General features: G+C 34.7%; 1 protein-coding gene across 9 annotated transcripts in view; it reads left to right on the top strand.

Annotated features, from left to right (window-relative positions):
* The window catches only part of ATP7 (copper-transporting ATPase 1), a 297,586-nt gene that overhangs the window by 202,865 nt on the left and 74,633 nt on the right, over positions 1-20,088 (top strand). For all 9 annotated transcript variants that reach the window (XM_083120375.1, XM_083120376.1, XM_083120374.1 and 6 more), the window contains 4 exons: positions 6,201-6,354; positions 8,552-9,128; positions 12,804-12,992; positions 15,014-15,177. In XM_083120375.1, coding sequence (XP_082976501.1) covers positions 6,201-6,354; positions 8,552-9,128; positions 12,804-12,992; positions 15,014-15,177 — 1,084 coding nt within the window. The remainder of the gene's footprint in view (positions 1-6,200; positions 6,355-8,551; positions 9,129-12,803; positions 12,993-15,013; positions 15,178-20,088) is intronic.

Raw genomic sequence — 20,088 nt, 5'->3', positions numbered from 1 at the left:
GTATAATAAAACAATGGTAATGTGAATTTGTAGAAAGTTTTCGAAATAACACCCCCCTTGATGAAATCCTGCGTACGCTACTGAATTAACCTTTCTTCTTTCTTCTTTGAATTTAATAACTTTTAAAACTAGTTTTTAACAAATCGCTCATTTTGTTCAAAATCGTTTTTACTCGTGAGATTTATTACAAAAATACATTTCGTATTTCATTCATCGTTCTCTACCGTTTTTCACTACAACCTTCAGACTTTCCGATCTTGCTCCTTGTGCTTGACACCAGCTTAGGTTCCACTTATTATTTATCATCTGACACCTTCTTCTTCCCGGGATTTTTTCCAGGTAACTATTCCGTCTGGTGCGTCTTTTAGCGGGGCAATTCCTTCTTAGCAAGTGAACCAACCAGTGTGTATTTCTTTGCTTCATTGGACAGAAGCAAATGGGACAATGTTTTTGGTCGGGACGGGAAAAAATCGTATTTCCGACTAAGTCTGGAGCTTTTCGGGACGCGGAATGTTCGAAATTTCCCGGCGCTCAGGTGATACCGCCTGATCTATGTAGTCATTCTTACCATATTTACGTGTATCCAACATTTAAATTTTTTATGAAAACTGTACTCAAGACTTTGGCTGTGTACCTCATCCATGTGTGCATTTAAGGTTTAGTATTTTCTTCACTACTACAGGCCTCCCCGATGGCGCAGTGGTACCGTCGTCGCAAATCAAGGGGTCCCGGGTTCGATTCCCGGTGGAGGCGCATAGTGGTTCGGATCTCACTTTAAGCTGTCGGTCCAGTCCCGATTAGCCTTACTGTGCATAAAGTGAACTTAAAACACCAACTCTCGCGCTGCGACGCTAAGGGTCCCGGGTTCGAATCCCGGTCGGGCTTGGTTGTTTGTGAATGTCCATTCATCAATTTCATCATTTCATCACTCATCCCCATCTTCGCAAATTAGCCAAGAGGCACAAAACGCGAAGTAAAATAAACTAAATCAATCAATCAATCAATCAATCAATAAAACACCAACTCAATTAATCAATCTTCCCTACTACACACAGAAAGACATGTAACTACTACATCCATAGAGGACACTTGTTAATACATTTGAGAACATCTTATGTCGACATTTTGAGTTTCTTTCAGCATCCAAAAAAATCAGGTTGGTTTAAATCGCGATTTAAATCTGATGATTTTTTTTTTTTAAATCTCTGATTTAAATCACGTTAATGAAATAATTTATACAATGTTGTACATAAGGAATTTGTAGGTATCAGAATCACTTTTGGTGAAAGTACATTAATCTCGTAATTACTGAATGGTGTTTATTAGGCTATAAGAAAGGAAACGAAATATACGTACTGATGTGGTGAAACTTATACAAAAGGAAATATAATATGTAAACTACAAACACTTAAATTTATCTTGATTTAAAATTGAATAACTTTGGTAGGCAAGAAAGCAAAAGTTTCGTGTAGAGCAATGTACAAAATACTAATCATGTTGAACCGTAAATAGTGCCATTATCATTAAGCTGTAAATAAACATGGCATCTGATATTTTGCAAACCTTCATTTAAAAAATCTCCGACAAAATAATGTTTTAAAATAGTATTATGTATTTTAATAGTTTGTTACAATTATGTAGTAAATACATCCAGAATGTTTTATTTTCACTGGAAGGAAAGTGACTGAAATTATTATAGTTTCATTAACACTCTCAACAAACATTTCCACAGTAGGTACAGGGTCATTCCATGTCAAATCAACCAATTTTAAAATAATTGGTTGCATGACCATTTTAACAAAAAATCATTTTTAGTACATACGTTTGTACGTGTTTCTAGATATCAAAACCAATGTTAAAAAAATATATAGTCTTTAGTTCTCCTGGGGCAGCCATTTTTTCCAAAATGGCGCATGACTTTTTTTGCTCATATAGCACTTTTCAGAAACCGTAATATCTCAAAAACCATTAGAGCTAGAGTCCTGAAACAAAATTCATTTTGTTGCTAATAAAGTATACTTTCTATGATATTCAAGTATGTTTTGCTTAAAATTGCATCGTAAGTACGAAAATTATGGTGGAAATTGGGGTAACAATAGTTAAAAAAATGAATTTTTAAGCCTCATTTTTTCAATGAAGGGGTTTAGTCTAAGGCTTGATATATTTTTTTCATGTGCAGACCTTCCTGCAGGTTGTCTGTAAATAAAATACCAGTGCTTAGTAATGCAACCCTTTTTTAGAGCATGGACTCAAACATGGCCGTTGAATTTTGACAGTTTTCCAGATTAAATATCTCCGATGGGTCCTCTTAAAAAATTCTGAAATTTGGCACAAAAGATGCTCTCAACTTTTAGATTCAACTCGTTTTGGTCAATATGAGGTAACGTACGTCACTTAATTTCTGACGTTGCAAATTAAGGTTAAACTACACCCCATACTCAGAATAATGAAGTATTTTCTTTTTTTTTAAAAAAAATAGGGTTAAATAAAACCTCAGAAAATATAGTAACATAAGGTTTTATTACTTGACTTACCAGAAATTGAAATTACAAGATATGACAATTGAAAATCTGCGATATCTCATTGCAAAAGGTTTGATTTATTAGGTACCCATGTCCAGTTTGTGTTGTCAGCTCCAAAACTGATCTTCCACCACATTTTTTAAATGTAAGCAGTACATGCTCAGGAACTTCGAAAGGGAAGGGGGGGGGGGTTTCCATATACTTTTTTAGTATACAGCCCTGTTTTTGCCACATTATCCTGTCTTTAACGTAATTGTTTATGGAATACTAGGCGAAAGGTATTGGATTATGACCCCCACCAACCCCTCCTTGGGCACTCCACTGAAAGTAGGCTTTGGAGGGTCAAAGCTGGTAGAATATATTATTTTTTGTTTCCTGTATTTTCCAGTTTTAACTTATAGTGAAACGGTAATATTCATGCTACAAGTTCATAAACAACTGCTTCGGGCAGAAATTACATGGAACATTATAGAATTTGTGAAATGTCAGTAATTCTGATCATTTTCCAGAGAAATTCCGAAACTATCAGGAAATTGCTTACATTTGGTATGCAATCCCAGCTGGTGTGTGGAATTAATTTCTTTCCCATTCATATCCCTTCCTATATGTCTCCAAATTAGAAGAACCAAATAAGTCTGAAGAAAATTTTATGAACAAGCTGATAGAACAGGTAATCTGTTAATTTTACTGAACCAAAAAGGGGGGGTTGGACCCGTTGTACCCCTCCCCCTTAAATACACCCATGGTAACAGGGCAATGATGTAAAGCTACGTCATTCAGTTGTCATGATTCATTTAAATTCCAGTGCCATTCAGGCTAGCATATCATTCACTCACGCGTACCAGTTACAGAGTATAAACAGGATGTTGTGTGATAGGCATTAGTGTTGTTCTGTTTTAAACACTACCAGCTGAACTGTGATTATGGGTAATGTCACTGAACCTTGTGACACATGACTTTCAGCAGTACAGACTTACAATTCAGGTGCTTGTAGAACTTGTTACTTTGAAAGTTGTCAGCCTTTTGTTACATACTAATTGCAGGCATCATGCATACTTCTTTCAGGTGAGTTTAACCAATAATTAATGTTAAATTTCTACTTGTGTATAGACAGGAGAAATGTTGCCTTATTATGTAGACCTTAAAACACATGCTAAAATTTATACTTTCTGGCAGACAACCCAGATATGGTATAATATACAATGTCTTTCAGTAAAGTGTATACCTCTTAGAAATTTTAGTGTGCTTCATTAATTGAATAGCAGTGTTAAATTAGTAATTAAAATACAAATTTTATTCAAATTGCATATTTCAAGAGAGCATCTATTTTTTCTCTGCTGAACTATATTTCTCTATTCTGCTCTGAAATAGATTCTAATGTAGGACTATATATTATTGATAGATTGTACAGTGGGGTGCACAAGTATTGCTGGGCAAATTGTCCATGACTATTTTCATTAATTTTTCTCCTGCATGCTGTGTTTCTAAGGAATCAATTTTTACGCACGCTAGTGCAGAGGTTTTCAGCAGCTTGTGTGGCATTTTGTTTCAATACTTGAAGCTCTCCTTGTGTAAAACGAAGAGATTAAACATGGTGTTGGACAATTTGCTTGGTAACCTTATGCATCCTATTTAGTGATCACTAACACCACTAGCTACTTAGTGTAGTTGGAATCACATTGGATCAGTAATCCAAAGGACTTGGGTTTTAAAGCTCCTTTCCTTCTCGGTGTAAAATTGTAAAAAAATACTTGACTGATAAAACAGTACAAAATGAGATATGCTCTCTTGAAACATAACTTGAATGTAGAGAGACAAGAGACAATGCCAACCTAATTTTATTTATTACACAAATTACCTTACATGGTTTAAAACAGTTGACACTATCTTTCAAACAGCACTTGGAAATCTCCTTATTAAATATTAGAATTTTACACAGCATCAAATTTATTTAAAAACAAATTCTGGTACCCAGAACCTAATGATTAACTGCCACCTTTCTGGGCAGCATTCTTGGATTAAATCTTCCTGTGCAGCAGCAGTAGCAGAAAGTCGTCACCCCCAAAAAATAAAGTGACCATCCCATAGAAAGGTAGTTGTCAGACCTTTGCATTCTTGCATCCTGCAGTTCTCCTTAGATTAATTTCTTGGTGTTTCGTCAAATTCAATTTTAATGATTCACTTTACTAATTACAACTGTAACAAGCAGAGTAGCAAATATGCTGGCTTTTGCCCTCTGGATGAATGTTTTTCTTTTTTTTTTTTCAATAAAAGGCAGGCTTTTTGGCCAATTGTGACTAATTTATTTCAGTTCCAGTTTCATTTGTGAGTTTAGAAGTTTATAATCCCATATTTTGCAACTAGGTTAATAATCTTACATGATTTAGCAACCAAGAGACATATATTGGCCATTGCTCATAGTTACTACTTTGTTTTGCATTGCATATTTGTTTGTGTATGTGTGTGCATACCCAATGCCTTTGTCTTGTAATTCAAGTAATGAGTTTGATCACCATTGGTTCAGACTCTATTGCCAAACTTAGAGCCTGTCCCAATTAGCCTATCTGAACATAAAATGGATTTAACATGAAGAAACTTCTTTCATAAAAAGCCAGGTCTTTTTTGCCATTTTTAGCCAATCTTTTTGTATTTTCTGTCTCAGTTTTAGGCCTATTGTGCACTAGGCTGCCAGATCACATTGCCAAAGGTCATTGCAACTTATGTTTTAAGACTAAGTATACAGTACATAATGCACAGTGTCAGATTCAGAAAAGTGTCAAGATAAAAAAAAAAAATCTTACGCAATAGATCTTCCGTGATGAAAACCATAAATTCATTTTAAAATTTCATTCCCAACACCCCTAGTGTATGTTTGAGGTGAGACCAAGATCCCTTTTCATAATCAAGCTGAGAACAAGACAAGACTTTAAAGACTTTTTAAGATGAGGCTAGAAGAAGATATATATCAAATTTTTAGTATTCAAGATGTTCGGTCTCACACTTCCTTTCTATTTAATTTATTTTACATTGCTTTCTTATCTGCTATATTAATCGTAATAATGAGGATGAATGATGAATTGATCAAATGCATAAAGGGACAAACACAATGGTAAATCCTTGCCTTAACCAGGTTCAAAAGAGCTCTTTACGCTGATCACTCTGTCTTGGAAGCTGCCGAGACTGGTGAACCAAAATTTATTTTATTATAATTATTATTAATAAAAGCTACAGGTATGCTGTTTTGAAAGCACACTCTTCCGTAGCCATATTTTTTTCGTAATTTTCCCTAAAGTAAAAGCCCAGTAATTATATTCTGTAACAAATAAATTAAGTAAAGACAAAGTGGATCTTTGTAGTTTAGGAAAAATTGCACGTTAATTGCTGCCACATGGAGGTGGTAAGACAGGTTTAGGAGCCGTCCACTAATGGGTAAATTTAGAAAATAATGTCTGCAAAAAAAAAAAAATCCTTCCCAAAAAGCTATTTTGTCATCAGCATCCTTCCAACTCTACAGATACCCTATTTTTCTACTTATGAAACAGTACGACAAATTGCATTCTTATTTGAGGAATAAACGTACACAGAGTTGAAATAATAATTCATTGTCACTTCAATGTAAGATGTCTTTAGTGGAATTTAAAAACAAATTTCTTTACAAAATTTGTCTCTTACTTTCAGATCTGCTGTTGAGAACTTAGGATTCAGTGTTATGCTGGATCCAATTCCAGACAAAATGCGTACATCCATTCCTGTTGAGGGCATGACCTGCCAGTCATGTGTAAGGCACATTGAGGGGACGATCATTGAAAAATCAGGAGTTATCAGTATTAAGGTATGATTTTGTTTACTAAAATTTCAAAACAGTATGCTCATGAAATAGTTAATAGAATAACTGAAGATAACGTATTCAGTTATATGTACTTTCTAGTTGGAAAAGATTTGGAAAATAGAGGAACAAACTATTTCATTTTTGAAAATTTGTCCAATAAAAATATTTTTGTCAAATTATCAATTTTGATAATTTAAATAAATCATTTACGTGAAAAAATTATTAAATCTTACTTGACTATGCTCAATAAACACATTGTAACATCATCCTTAATTATCTTTAACATCACACTCTTCCTAATCATGTACGTGGATCAGCACTAAGTATGTAAAATAGAGACATAACAGTATATGATGAAATAGATCAGAAATTTAAACATTCTGCTGTCTCATCAGGTCCATATACACAGGTTTTCTGAGAACGAGTTGTTTGGTGTATACATGTAGTGTATCTTTCACAAAACCTTATCAAACCCACATTCATTCTCAGAAACCCTGTACCTTAGGTTGGTGCCAAATGTCAAAAATTTTATATTCACAAAGCCCTAATACTGAAAAGTTTTGTTTGTCCACAGTTTAAATTGGATCTGATTTAGAGAATATCTTCCATCTGCACTTTTCGTCAAAAATCAATATCTTTTAACTGGAAGCAAGTATCTCTTACCTTCCCAGTTCTTATTTTAAGAACCTGAGGTAAGTGAAAGAAGACTATAAAAAATCAGTCAGATCATCTTAGTCCACTGTGAGTTATTGATGCACCATCCATTTTGGTGGGAATCCAAATTGACTCCAATTAACACTGCGTGCATTCACTTGCAGTGACAGCCTGCAGTTTCTATGGTTCAACGGACATTGTTGTGTGTGGTGTTGCTACGTTCCACGTACATATTTACTCCTTTGAATAAAAATCTGTGTTAAATCCGTTTCACAATGTGAACCAACAATGATAGTGGAGTTTAAAAACAGATTAAAAGCTTCAAAACAAGACCAAGATCATATTTGCAGGACTACCCAATCCTAAGATGGCACAGTATGCCAGAGACCTGGGTTCGAGTCCTGGTCGAGCCTGCATTTTTCGCTGAAAATTTCTACGTAAGAAAAAGTTGTTAAGAAAAGCTGATAATTACAGTTTTTTGACATTTTTAAAATCTGAAAATTCAGAATTGTGTTTAAAACCTTTTTGCCTGCACTGTACTAAAATTTCATCACGATCGGACTACCCATTTTTTATTAATAGAATTTAAAAAAGAGTGATAGTTTGCAAAACTAAAAAATATGCACTTTTTTGTTCTCACACGATAAAAAATAGAAGGCATACTTGATAAATTTTAATTAGCATAGATTAACGCAGATTTGAATGAGCTAAATTTTGATGTAACTCGTTTTTATGTAGGTCTACTGGTTAATTTTTAATTGGAGTCCAAACTCTAGTATCTATAATTTTTAATCTGACAGTAGGATCACTATATTCTTGACCATCTCGCACCCACCCAGTCAACTGATGTATGTGGCAAGGAGTAATTATACCTCTTCTAGGTATCTAGTCTCCCATAACTTGTAGCATGCCTTTGTTTCTAAAGAACTTTCTTTCCTCTGCCCAACTATCTCACCCTTAGGAACCTATAAACCTATAATCAGCTATTGACACACACAGTTGACTCAATATCTGTCTCATCTCTTTAACAGACTCTCGGCAATAACTTCAGGATTGTAATGAATCTAATAGATGCAGCTCTCCACCTTAAATTCAGTTTAGAAGGCAAAGAAAATCATGATCCCGTTGAATTTGGCTAGTTCAGAGTTTTCACTTTCAACTTTTGAAATCACTAGCGATCATCCACCCTTTACCTCAGTATTGAAAAGATGGGAGAGAATATGTATCTGTCATGAGGGCACCCTCCCTTCCCCCCTTGACCTGAAAAAAAAGGACACTCCATGACTTTCTCAACCAGACCTTCTCCCCACCCCTCACTCGCAGTTGTCCACAAACCTGGCTAGAGAACCACAATTTCCTGTACCATCTACAGCTTCGATCTGGACCTGGCAACTTTGCAGGTTGAATGAGAACTTCTGTCTCCACCATGTTTCTTTCCTCTTCAACTAAAGATGTGGCTCACAAACATGAAAACTTAATTCTAGTGTCTTGTAAGTGTTTCCTATTTCCTTCTTATTTGTTATATATATGCACTTTTCCTTTTCAGGTGAGCTTGGAAGATAAGAAAGCTGAAATTGAGTATGATCCAAATTTGACATCGCCAGAAAAGTTGTGTGAACACATTGAGGACATGGGATTTATAGCTTCATTGAACACTTTAAAGAACGTAAGGGTAAATATTGAAGGCATGACATGCCAGTCATGTGTGCGCAACATCGAAGGACACATTGGGAAAAAGGAGGGTGTGAAAAACATTAAAGTGGTGTTGGATGAAAACGCAGGGTACATTGACTATGATCCTTCACTTACCGATCCGCATGATCTTTGTGAAGCAATAGATGACATGGGTTTTGAGGCCTCCTTGGAATCTTCATCAGAGTGTGTTATAGTGTTCGATGCCATATCAGAGGAGTCTGCAAAAAGTATTGAGAAACTGTTAAGTAAGCAGAAGGGAGTGAATGGAGTAAAAATGAACATGCGGGATCAGGAATGTGTTATCCAGTTCGATTCTACACTTACAGAACCAAACTCAATCACTAACTGTGTTTCTAGTTTAGGATATCAGGCTACTGTTAAACAAACTAAAGCTAGTGGTGATCATGGAAGTCCTGCTGTGCAAAGTGGTAATGTTAAATAAGAGTTTAATTATATTTTTGCCTTTTTTTTAGAACATACTAAGTACTCTCTTTTTGAAATGTGTTACATACAATGAATATAGAACTTAATTAGGAAATATTTTATTTCCTTGATATGTGGTAAATATAATTTTTCATTTTCATTGACTTGAAACTTGTAAATTCTTAGTGATTTAATGTGTATAAGTTGCTGGCGACTGTTCGAAGCATATTTCTTACTTACTGCATAGACTGATTCTTTCTGAATAAGTGATGCAGTATACTTTTAGTTCTGTATCCATTACTGATCAGTTCAGTTTTGAGATAGGATCTTGCACATAGTCTTAGGTATGCACCTGTATATCTCGGTTACGAAAGTATAAATTAGCTGTTAGTTTTTATGTTTATTGAAAATATATGAATATGTTCTTGGATGAAATGTGCCCACATACGATGTTTCGTTGACACATGTGCAGTTATCAAATTGAGTCAAACAAATTTTAGATTGTTTGCATATGGTATGCATAACTTGTGACGTGATACAATGATCATGTATGCTGTAAAATCATTACCAAATCTAAAAAGAGGCAACTCTAGCATTGCATTGTATTAAGCAAGTGAAACATTATAGTTCTCTAAAATAACCTATTTAAAAAGATCTCAGTAATAATTATTTCCATGTAATCACTATTTGTTAGTACGAATTGTAACTTCCCTGAGGATGTGATTTGGACAAGTGTTCTCAGGTTACTAGCCAGGTTAAATCAGTATTAACTTCCAACATTTCGAGCACGTACATTGCTCTCATCTTCAGGAAATGTTGATTAGAGACCTACGGTGAGGTTAAATATGTGTGTATTAAGAGGCATAGCATAGATTCTGTCTTATTGGTTTGTACTATTTGTTGTCAGAACATGAGCTTTAGAGTTAGAACATGATTTTCACCTAATTACATTTAAGCTGAAACATGGTAAAATGCTTCTATGTTGTTTATGGAGATCCTGCTATCTGGGTATGAGGTATCACATGAGAAGATTGAGAAAGTATATGATGGAAAGTAATAGCCTTAAATAAAATTGAATACCGTACGTACATATTGAAAATAGTAACAAGTAGTAAAAGAGGCTTAAAGTTATTTTCTCAGCATGTCAACAGAATGAAAATATGTGCAGTTTTCAAGATAAAAAAAATTCTAATGAATCAAAATTCATAGAAGTAAATGATCAGATTTTAACAATGACAGAGTCTAATAAATTATTATTTCTTAAAGAATATTGCATTCAAATGTAAATCTGAACTACATGCTGGTGTTGATTTTATCACATTAGAAATCTTAACTCATGGTAAACTTCTCTTTTAATCAGTCACCGTTTGCTGTGGATTCAAAAGCAAGAACACATTTGTTGTAGATTGGGCTTCAGGATGGATAACCAACCATGTATATAATTTATCTCCTCAATACAAATTGACAAATTGTCTTCCCTCTTTGAAATCTCCCTTGGTTAATATCATCGAAATACTCTTTAACTTCTCTTCTTAGTTCTTCTGGTACATACATATTGCTTACATTGTAGAATTATTCCTCTTATACGAGGGTCACTCTGAAAGTTTTGAGAATCGACAACAATAAGCCAACGCAACAGGCTGCTGGTGTTTCTATATTTAGATTGATATTTCAATAGCAAACTCTGTAAGTTTCAACTTGCTCCAACAATGGGCTGAGTCAGTATGATATTTTACACAGCAGCAGTTGAGGTTTCGTTTCGTGCAAGGATGGATCTGAAACGAGAGCATTTCCGCGCTATGAATTTTTATGACTTCAAACTTGGTTTATTCAAAAGTGAATGTTGTGAAAGATTGCACCGTGCATTTGGGGATCTTTGCCCTTCACAAGCCACCATCTATCGATGGTTTGCAGAATTTAAGAGAGGAAGGGACTCCCTTGAAGATGAAGATCATTCAGGGCTGCCTGCAACATCCACAACGGATGAAAATGTGGCGAAAGTTGAACATATGCTGAGAGAAGATCAACGATGTACATATGTGCAGATTCAGACAAGCCTAAATATTGGTTTGGCAGCAGTTAGACATATCCTGGATGAAAAACTTCATGTCAGGAAGATTTGCAGTCGCTGGATCCCCCACAACCTAACAAATGAGCAGAAAAGGGCACGAGTGGATTGGTGCCAGGAAATGTTGGACAAATTTAGTGGAGGAAGATCAAAAAACATTTTTAACATCATGACAGGTGACGAAAGCTGGATATACCAATATGATCCTGAAACGAAGTGGCAGTCATCAGTCTGGGTCTTCCCTGGGGAGGATCCTCCAACAAAAGTGAAGAGATCAAGAAATGTTGGCAAAAAGATGATCTGTTCTTTTTTCTCTGCTAGTGGGCACGTTGTGACAGTTCCATTTGAAGAACAAAAAACAGTCACTGCCAGATGGTACACGACCAAATGTCTGCCCAAAGTGTTCGATGTGTTGAGGAGGAACCATCCAAAGACAGGCCTGTGCAGAATCATGACAATGCCTCTGCTCACATCTCAAGGGAGACAACAGATTTTCTGAACGAGTCACGAGTCAAAACATTACACATCCCCTTTACAGTCCAGATCTGCCCCCATGTGATTTTTCCCCCCCTAAAATGAAAGTAGACGTTCATGGTCGTCGATTTGACTCACCTGAAACTGCGATGGCTGCATATGAACAGTGTCTTTGTAGCATGCTGCATGACGCATGGCGTTCAGCATTCAAAAAGTGGTTTGAACGGATGACACGTTGTATAGAGTGTGAGAAGATGTAATGGAATAATTTATTTTTTTTATTTTTGTTTCCATTCTCAAAACTTTCAGAGTGACCCTCGTAATTTACGGTTGTTACAAGCATTTAAACTTGCTTCATGATGTAATAGTTTGGCTGAATACATACTCCCTTCATCAGATGTCATAGACAGGGTTCATTGTATAAGTATTTTTCTTTGTTTGTTAAACATATCCCATTGTTAAAACTGTAACATTGATTAAACTACAAATAAATGCCTGATAAAGGGAAAGTATGTTTTCCTGAAATGTTAACTTCAACTTCAATACATGTTTTTAAATGCTTGTATCAACTGTGTACTACAAGAGGAATAATTCTCTTTGTAGTTCTTTATGCCTCTGGCACTGTTCTTCTGGCCCTGCACTGAATTAGGTAATCTCAGAGAGTTCAGAGTCTCCATGTTGATCTCATAATTTTTATAATGAGTGAAATAATCATTTATAACCTTTTATCTATATGAAACGAAATATTTGATTTTCCTATACCAGAAAACATAGATCGTGTGTTTCCAAACTATTTCAAGCTACCAAGAAATGTTTAAATACAAAAAAATATTGTAGTCAGCTAAGTCAGCTAAACATATTCATACTTATTATTATTCTCCAATCTTTCCTCAAATCATGTGGTTTCTTCAGATCATGAAAAAAATTAGATACCATTATTTTATGATTTGCTGATAGGCTAATAATATTAACACAAATACAAGACTTGAAATGCTAGCTAATATTTCCAAACATATGTAGGGAATCATGTGTTCATACTTGTGAAACTGTTGCGAATACTTGAGCCAGCAAGTTGTAACACCACTTTAATATGCAGCTTAATTGCTTTCAACATTAATGCATCATATTGATTTCACAGGTAAAGATTATTCTCATGCAGTTAAGCAGACACCTGATAAAGGTAAACACGCTTCACCTCCATCAGAAGGAACCAAAGAAATTGCGGCTGTGGATGATGAGACTTTTGAAAAGTGTTTTCTGCACATAAAAGGGATGACCTGTGCTTCTTGTGTAGCAGCTATAGAGAAGCATTGTAAGAAAATATATGGTAAGTCAGTTTTATGTCTCAAAATTATTCTCTTGTTTCAACAGTATAATGAATATTGAACGAACACTGATTCATTTGAATTCCTACCAGTGTGGTTCATATTTTTTATTTAAATTAATATTTTTTTCTGCATTTGAAATTCTGAATGGCATAGGGCATAAATAACTAACTCTTTAGCATTTCTAAACTTGTACCTGTACACTTTTTCATTCTGTTCCATGTGTGCTACATGGCCTGCTCTTCTTTATTTAATTTCAATAATGATAACAAGGTGCGGATATAGATTATGCAGTTCAGGATTATGTATCATTCTATGCTAGATAACACCTAAAATTCAACTTTTGGTGAGATTTTTGCATGGGCCAATTAGTAAAACCAGAGCTAATTCACTTACTATTAATTAATATCTTATGATTTATTTTTCATAATTTTAATGTAAATTCAAAATTAATATTATCACCTTTCTAAAAGCCCGAAAGTGTCTTTGGATAAGGCCATATCAGTTTATTGGTATGATCATTTCACTGATCTGATATTTCTATAAATAATGCGTGACATTCACAAATCTGCCATTATGTTAGTATCTTTATGAATATGAAAGCAAAATTGAGGTGTGTGTGTGTGTGTGTGTATTGAGTTATCAAATACATTTCTATCTTACCATATCTGAATTCAGTTCTAATCGTAAGGGCTCCTCAATGGTGTAGTGGTGATTTTGTAACCTTGTTTTCAAGGGATCATGGATTTGAGACCCAATAGAGGCACATAGTGATTTGGATCCCACTTTAAACTGTAGGTCCTGTCTCATTCACTTTTTAGAAATGTGTTGTCACTGTGTAGCACATTGGTGGTGGTTTTCTTTTCAAGTACTACTATATGATTCCCATAAGGTAGCACATCAGACCTTTTACTTGAGTTCTCAAATCAATTATTTACAGATTGAATTGCTGTATTATCAATTTGACATTTAGTTTCTATGGAATCCATGTAAATTATCCAATTCTTGAATTACTTGTTCTCTGCCTTTTGGTTTGAACTGTGAAATAAACAAAATAAAGGTGAAATCTAGTTGACTAGAATTTGAATTTAAAATTTTGGGAGTGTCAGCACTTAGGCTATTTTGCTCCCGTCACATTATACGGGGGCCTGCCCCTTACCATGATATATAACAACTCTAACGTTGCATAAATAAAAATCTTAAAATGTTCTGACTTCTGTTAAAAGCTGAGGCTGTAAAGGGGCACTCAGCACACACAAAGACAAAAAACAGGACAACACACACAAAATTATACTGGCCATAGTCGCCAGAGCCTCGTTAGTCTTTAGTCCAGGGTGCACTACGTGGAAGTGAGGTTGACTTTTGGGCGCCTACGTGGAAGGTACCCCTTACACCCCCGGTGAAATCTAGTGTCCTACACTGAATATAGAATTATAACTTCTAGTATATAAAATTTTTAGTAACTGTGACAGCAACACTTAATTTAAGACAAATTCCATGTGAACCATCTAGTGAAATCATTATGATTTTATGAAAAGTTTATAGAAAATAAATTTTCAAGATGTACTTAATGCAGTAACTTGTAATGAAATTAACAGTTACTTATTCTTTAATTAAAACAAAATTCCATCCTAGTTAATATTAGTTACAAATGATTTGCTTTTTATTATTAATATTAGTCATCGTCATCAATGAATTGTAGTTGATAAGTAGGCCCTGCATGGATGTACACACTATTAATTATCAACCCTAGAGTAGCTGTTAAAAAACTTACTATTACTTTCAAGCAGTGAGTTGTTTTAATTATCATGTGTTGCTATAAATTTAACTCGGAACTTTCCAAAGACCAACTTTTTCATACGTATTTACATAAATGTAAGATATATATATATGTATGAGAATGAGAAATTTATGACATTTTTAACTTGTGTTCCTTACTAATTTTTAATTGTAGTTTAATAGTCAAATATGTTTTATTATGGTGGTTCATATCTTTTCTAACATTGTGTTACTTCTCATTCAGGTGTTGAGAACATTTTGATTGCATTGCTAGCTGCCAAAGGTGAAATCAAATATGATCCATCAAAAATTCTTCCTTCCACAATTGCCGCTTCTATAACTGATCTTGGGTTCCCCACCACGGTCATCGCAGATCCTGGAACAGGCCAAGGAGAAGTGGAGCTAAAGGTATTATACAAAACCGTCAATAGTAAAGTCCTCAGCAGAATTTACTTGAGTTTCTTACTTATAAGATATTTATTGGCTTTAACCTTTAGTGGGCGGCTGATTTAAATTGAAAACACTCAAATTATGTACTCCAAGATGGCTGGTTTCAAAACAAAACCACGACATTGTGTGGCAGAAATTAAAACCTCATTTCTCAGCTACCAGAGTGTATACCAGTGAAGATAGTCTTGAAGACAAGAAAAAGTAATCAGAGAATTTATGCTGCTAAAATGACTGATTGATTGATTTGGTTTATTTTACTTCACTTTTTGCCCCTTTGGCTAATCATGAAGATGAGGATGAATGGTGATGAGATAAAATGGATGAAGAGACAATCACAAACATATAGGGACGGCAACAGGAGTCCCACATAAGATTGTACTGTCTGCGAGTCCAGAAACTGAGAGCCTCGTTATTCTGCCAAATCCAGTTCAGGATGCATTAATAAATAAAGCAAGTCTAATTCTCTTGTTAAATACAGTTTCAGTTTTCATATTAACTAGCCTCTTTCTAGGGGTTTTTTATTAAATAAATATTTATTTTCTCAATTGCTAATTTCCAACTTTACCTAAGTTGGCATCGTATAAGTAAAGGTTAAGAAAAACCAAAAAGGAAGTCATGAATTTTGGATGTGTTATTTTGATAGACACCCTGAACTACAGATGGTAATTAATTTCTGTCCTTCTTGTTCATTTATATATGTGTGGGAGTATGAAATGCTGGAATGACAAAATAATATATTTATTCTTACTATTTTAACAAATCTATTGGGAAAGTGTTGATTTTTTCACTCCAAAAAATATGCAATGTAACTTATGAATGAGCTATTACTATTCAACCATCGCTTTGTGCTGATATGTTTCATTTTTGCATGTAACAGTGAAAAGAAAGAAAAAAAACTTGCAAGGAGTCCGGTGGAAGACTATGACTGCTGCTTTTTACAATTTTTTTCATAATTTATGCAACATACTTTGACATAGTTTCAACAGAGTTCCACTGTTGGGGGCTACTGAAGTTAATATCTTCAGTTTTGCTGTGGAATGACTTGCATTTGCATCATACATGAAAATACACAAAATTTACAATAAAAATAATTGGTTTCAGCCAATCGTATCCCTCTTCTGCACTAACAGACATTAACACTACTATGGCATTCCATGTCCACATGGAGATAGCACTTGATGCAGACTGAACCTCTCTCTTATGCTGGCCACCTGGATACTGCCCACATCACAATGATGCCACATTGTGGTTTGCATTTTAGCCAATATCATCTCAAATGAGAAGAAAGTGGCTGTGGCTATGCATATAATGAATACTACAAGCAATTATACAAAATACGTTTTTTAAATACAAAATTTTTCCTATAAAATGGCAAATTTTTCAATAAATTCAATAACCTTGAATTCATATTTCAGGTTTGTGCAACTTATTCACTATTTATATATATTCTTTGGTATTTCTAAAAATTAAAAATACAAAATTATTTATTACTTACGTAAAGTGAGTATTTATTTTGTACACCGACTACGTTTCAGGAACCACCACTGTTCCCTTCTTCTTAAAGCTGCATTTGGAGCTAAGCTCTATTATGGATGGGATAGCCTGGAGTAGAATAGAGGAGAGGCATAACAAGTATGTTGAAGCGGCTAAGAATGAACATAGAATAAAAATTCAGAACAAGTTGCCAAGGATAAGGGGAAACATGAAGGAGAGCAATAAAGGAAAGGAAGATTGGGGGAGAGAGGAAAACAAAAGGAAGGATATTGTGCTTAATTTAACAAAGAAAGAATTACCCTCTGATTTGAACATAATTATGGGAAAAGGTCAAAAGTTCGCTATTGGGAGGGTTGAAATTGAAAAAGAGGAATTTATCATTGCAGCAGAAGGGATAGGGGCCACCTTGGATGACAAAGATGATAAAAGGGAAGTCAAGATGAAGATACATGATATCATCGAGCAACAAATTAGGAAAGAAAATTAAAAAGGGGTTTGATGCTTTTTTTTTTTTTTGGAGGGGAAAAAGAAAAGAATAAGAGGTTTAAAAAGAAGTTGGATAACGTTAGGAAATGGATCAAAGAAAATGACATATTTATAATATGATCTGATAAAGAGAACAGAATGGTCATCATATACAAAGAGGATTACAAAAGGAAATTGGAAGAATGTTTCTTAAGTATCCACTTCAAAGAGGTAGACAAAGATCCGATCAATAAAATAAGAAGGGAAACAACAAGGGAGATTGAAAACAGTATCACGTTAAGTAGGATAGAGAAAAAAAAGGCTAATCGAAGACTGTAAAAAGGGGATCATCCCAGTTGCTTTTGGAATACCAAAAACACATAAAGAAGGGACTCGGTTAAGGCCGATCATATGTATATGCACCCGGGATACAAGTTGGCAAAAACTCTAGTTGCGAAAATCAAAGAAGTTAAGGATAACACGGAATATAGTGTTACAAATTCATGGAATGTAAAAAGGGAAATAGAAGAATTGGAAATTGATAGTACAGATATGATATCGAGTTTTGACATTGTCAACTTGTACCCCAAGGTACCAAGGGAAAGGGCTGCTGATTGCTTACAGAGGTGGCTTATGGGGAATGGAACTGATGTAGTAACTGCATGGGAGTATGTAAGATGGTTTAACATAAGTACGGGGTACAATTACTTTTACTGTAACGGAAAAAAAATTGTCCGAAAGGAAGGATTAGCTATGGGGAACCCCGTTTCAGGGATAGTATCAAGTATATTCATTCACTTTAGTGAGAGGGTAGCCTTGAGTATAATAGGAAATGAGGTCAAATTCTATGGGAGATATGTCGACGATATTCTGGTTATCGGGAAGAAGGAAAGTTTAGAACGTTTATACAACGATGGAGGAACAAGGAGTAAGAATTAAATTTACAAAAGAAGAAATGAAAGATAATAAGATAAGTATTTTAGACCTTGAGATTTGTAAAACAGACAAGAAAATTAGGACAGGCATTTTTCATAAGCCTTTGTCAGGAGAAATGTATATCAACAGAGAATTCGCACACGCAAACAGGACTAAGTATAATGTTGTTTTTTTAAAATTTCTTCGTGCGTGCAATAAGATTATGTAATTGTAAGGAAAATTTAAATAAAGAAATGGAATGGATATTTGATGTGGGTAGAAAGAACGGCTACAAAAAGATGGAAATGAGGAAGAACGTAAGCAGAGCATGAAAGATATGTGCAAAAGATGATAATAACGAGAGAACAAACAAGGATGTAGCAGAAGGGGGAGAAAACAAAAATGAAGAGGAAGGGAAAGTTAGGTACGTAGGAATCCCATATTTTAGAGGAGTGTCGGAGGAAGTGAAAAACATAATAAAGGGATACGGAATAAAATGTGGGATGAAAGTGCCTAGAAACCTGGAGAAATACTTTACAAATTACAAAAGTGAGGGAATGAAAAAGGAAGATAATGAGGAAGGGAAGAAAGGGGCATATAAGATGCAATAAAAGTATATAGGACAAATATGTAGAAGCATGGGCATACGTTAGAAGGAACATGATAAAGATATAAGGGAGGGGAACCCCCCGGACCGGACTATCAGAGCACATTATAGAGAAAGGACACCAAATAGAGGAACGAGAAATTATAAGGGAAGAGGAAAAATTGCTTAGGAGGAATGTCTATGAGGCCTCGTATATTTGTAAAACTAGAGAGAATAAACTTAACAGAGAAGACGGTAATATAGACTAACTATGGATTGAAATGCTCAAAAAATGGGAGGAACAGGAATACGAGAAATTTGGATTCCAGGTTACCTCTGACGTAATACACGAAGCCCAAGTTATACACGATTTTGTTCTTGAAATAAGGGGAGAGGAGAATCGACTTGTCCGCGACCTCACACATACGATAAGGAAAGCACAGGCAGTCTGCATGAGAATAAGAGGGCATCTTTTCTTTTTTTGAAAAAGTTTTAACTTCCACGAGGGTCTTTTAGTGGAAGGTTTTATTGTGATTATTTTAATAACAGTGAGTATGGGGTCAGCTAATGTTTTAGCGTTTTCCAAAATATTTTACCTTTACCATATGATACCTAATCTTTTCCATGACAAGATTAAGAATTGATGTGGCTATGGCATTATTCAGATAGCCGAAATAGAGGACCTGAAGAAGGGAACAGTGGTTCCTGAAACGTTGCCGGTGTACAAAATAAATACTCACTTTACGTAAGTAATAAATTATTTTCTATTTTTAATTTTTAGAAATACCAAAGAATATCATAACCTTGAGAAAGCAGAACTTACCAGAAATCAAAAGTATTTTACATAGGGGGTCATTCCACATCAATTCAACAAAAAACTAAGATTTTTTAACCTACCATCTCCGATTTCGATGAAATTTGGTATACAGCCTTCCTTTATGGTTGAAAGAAACCCCCTAAATTTTTTTCACTCCATCTCAAAGAGTTTTCATTTTACAGCACTTTCAAATGTCATTAAATCAGTGTTGTCTGTCACTCCTGAGACCCTCGACACAAGATACCCTTGCTTACATTTTATTTATTTTCTCCTTAACCAATGATCAATTTTACCCAAAGTTCAATTACATAATGAGGATTTCAGAAAAAATACATCAGCACTCAAAAAAAAATACAAATGCCTATAAAAAGATTAATAATGGACTTGTAGCCTAATTTTTGTAATGGAAAACCAGGTTACGAAAATATGGATTTTCATCATGTGGGTATGATGGAACCAAAAGCTTTTGATGTTGAAAATCATTGGAAAGACATGCTCTTTCTCAACAACAAAGAAAAATTGTTTTTTTTATTCCTTCTAACGAAAATTTTTATGTTTCTTGGACATTACCTAAAATTTCAGGGTAAATCTG

The sequence above is a fragment of the Lepisma saccharinum genome, chromosome 4 (assembly GCF_977018435.1).
Source record: "Lepisma saccharinum chromosome 4, izLepSacc3.1, whole genome shotgun sequence".
In the NCBI taxonomy this organism is placed as follows: Eukaryota; Metazoa; Arthropoda; class Insecta; order Zygentoma; family Lepismatidae; genus Lepisma; species Lepisma saccharinum.
Note: the sequence above shows the minus strand (reverse complement) of the source record. Positions and strands in the feature narration are given on the sequence as shown.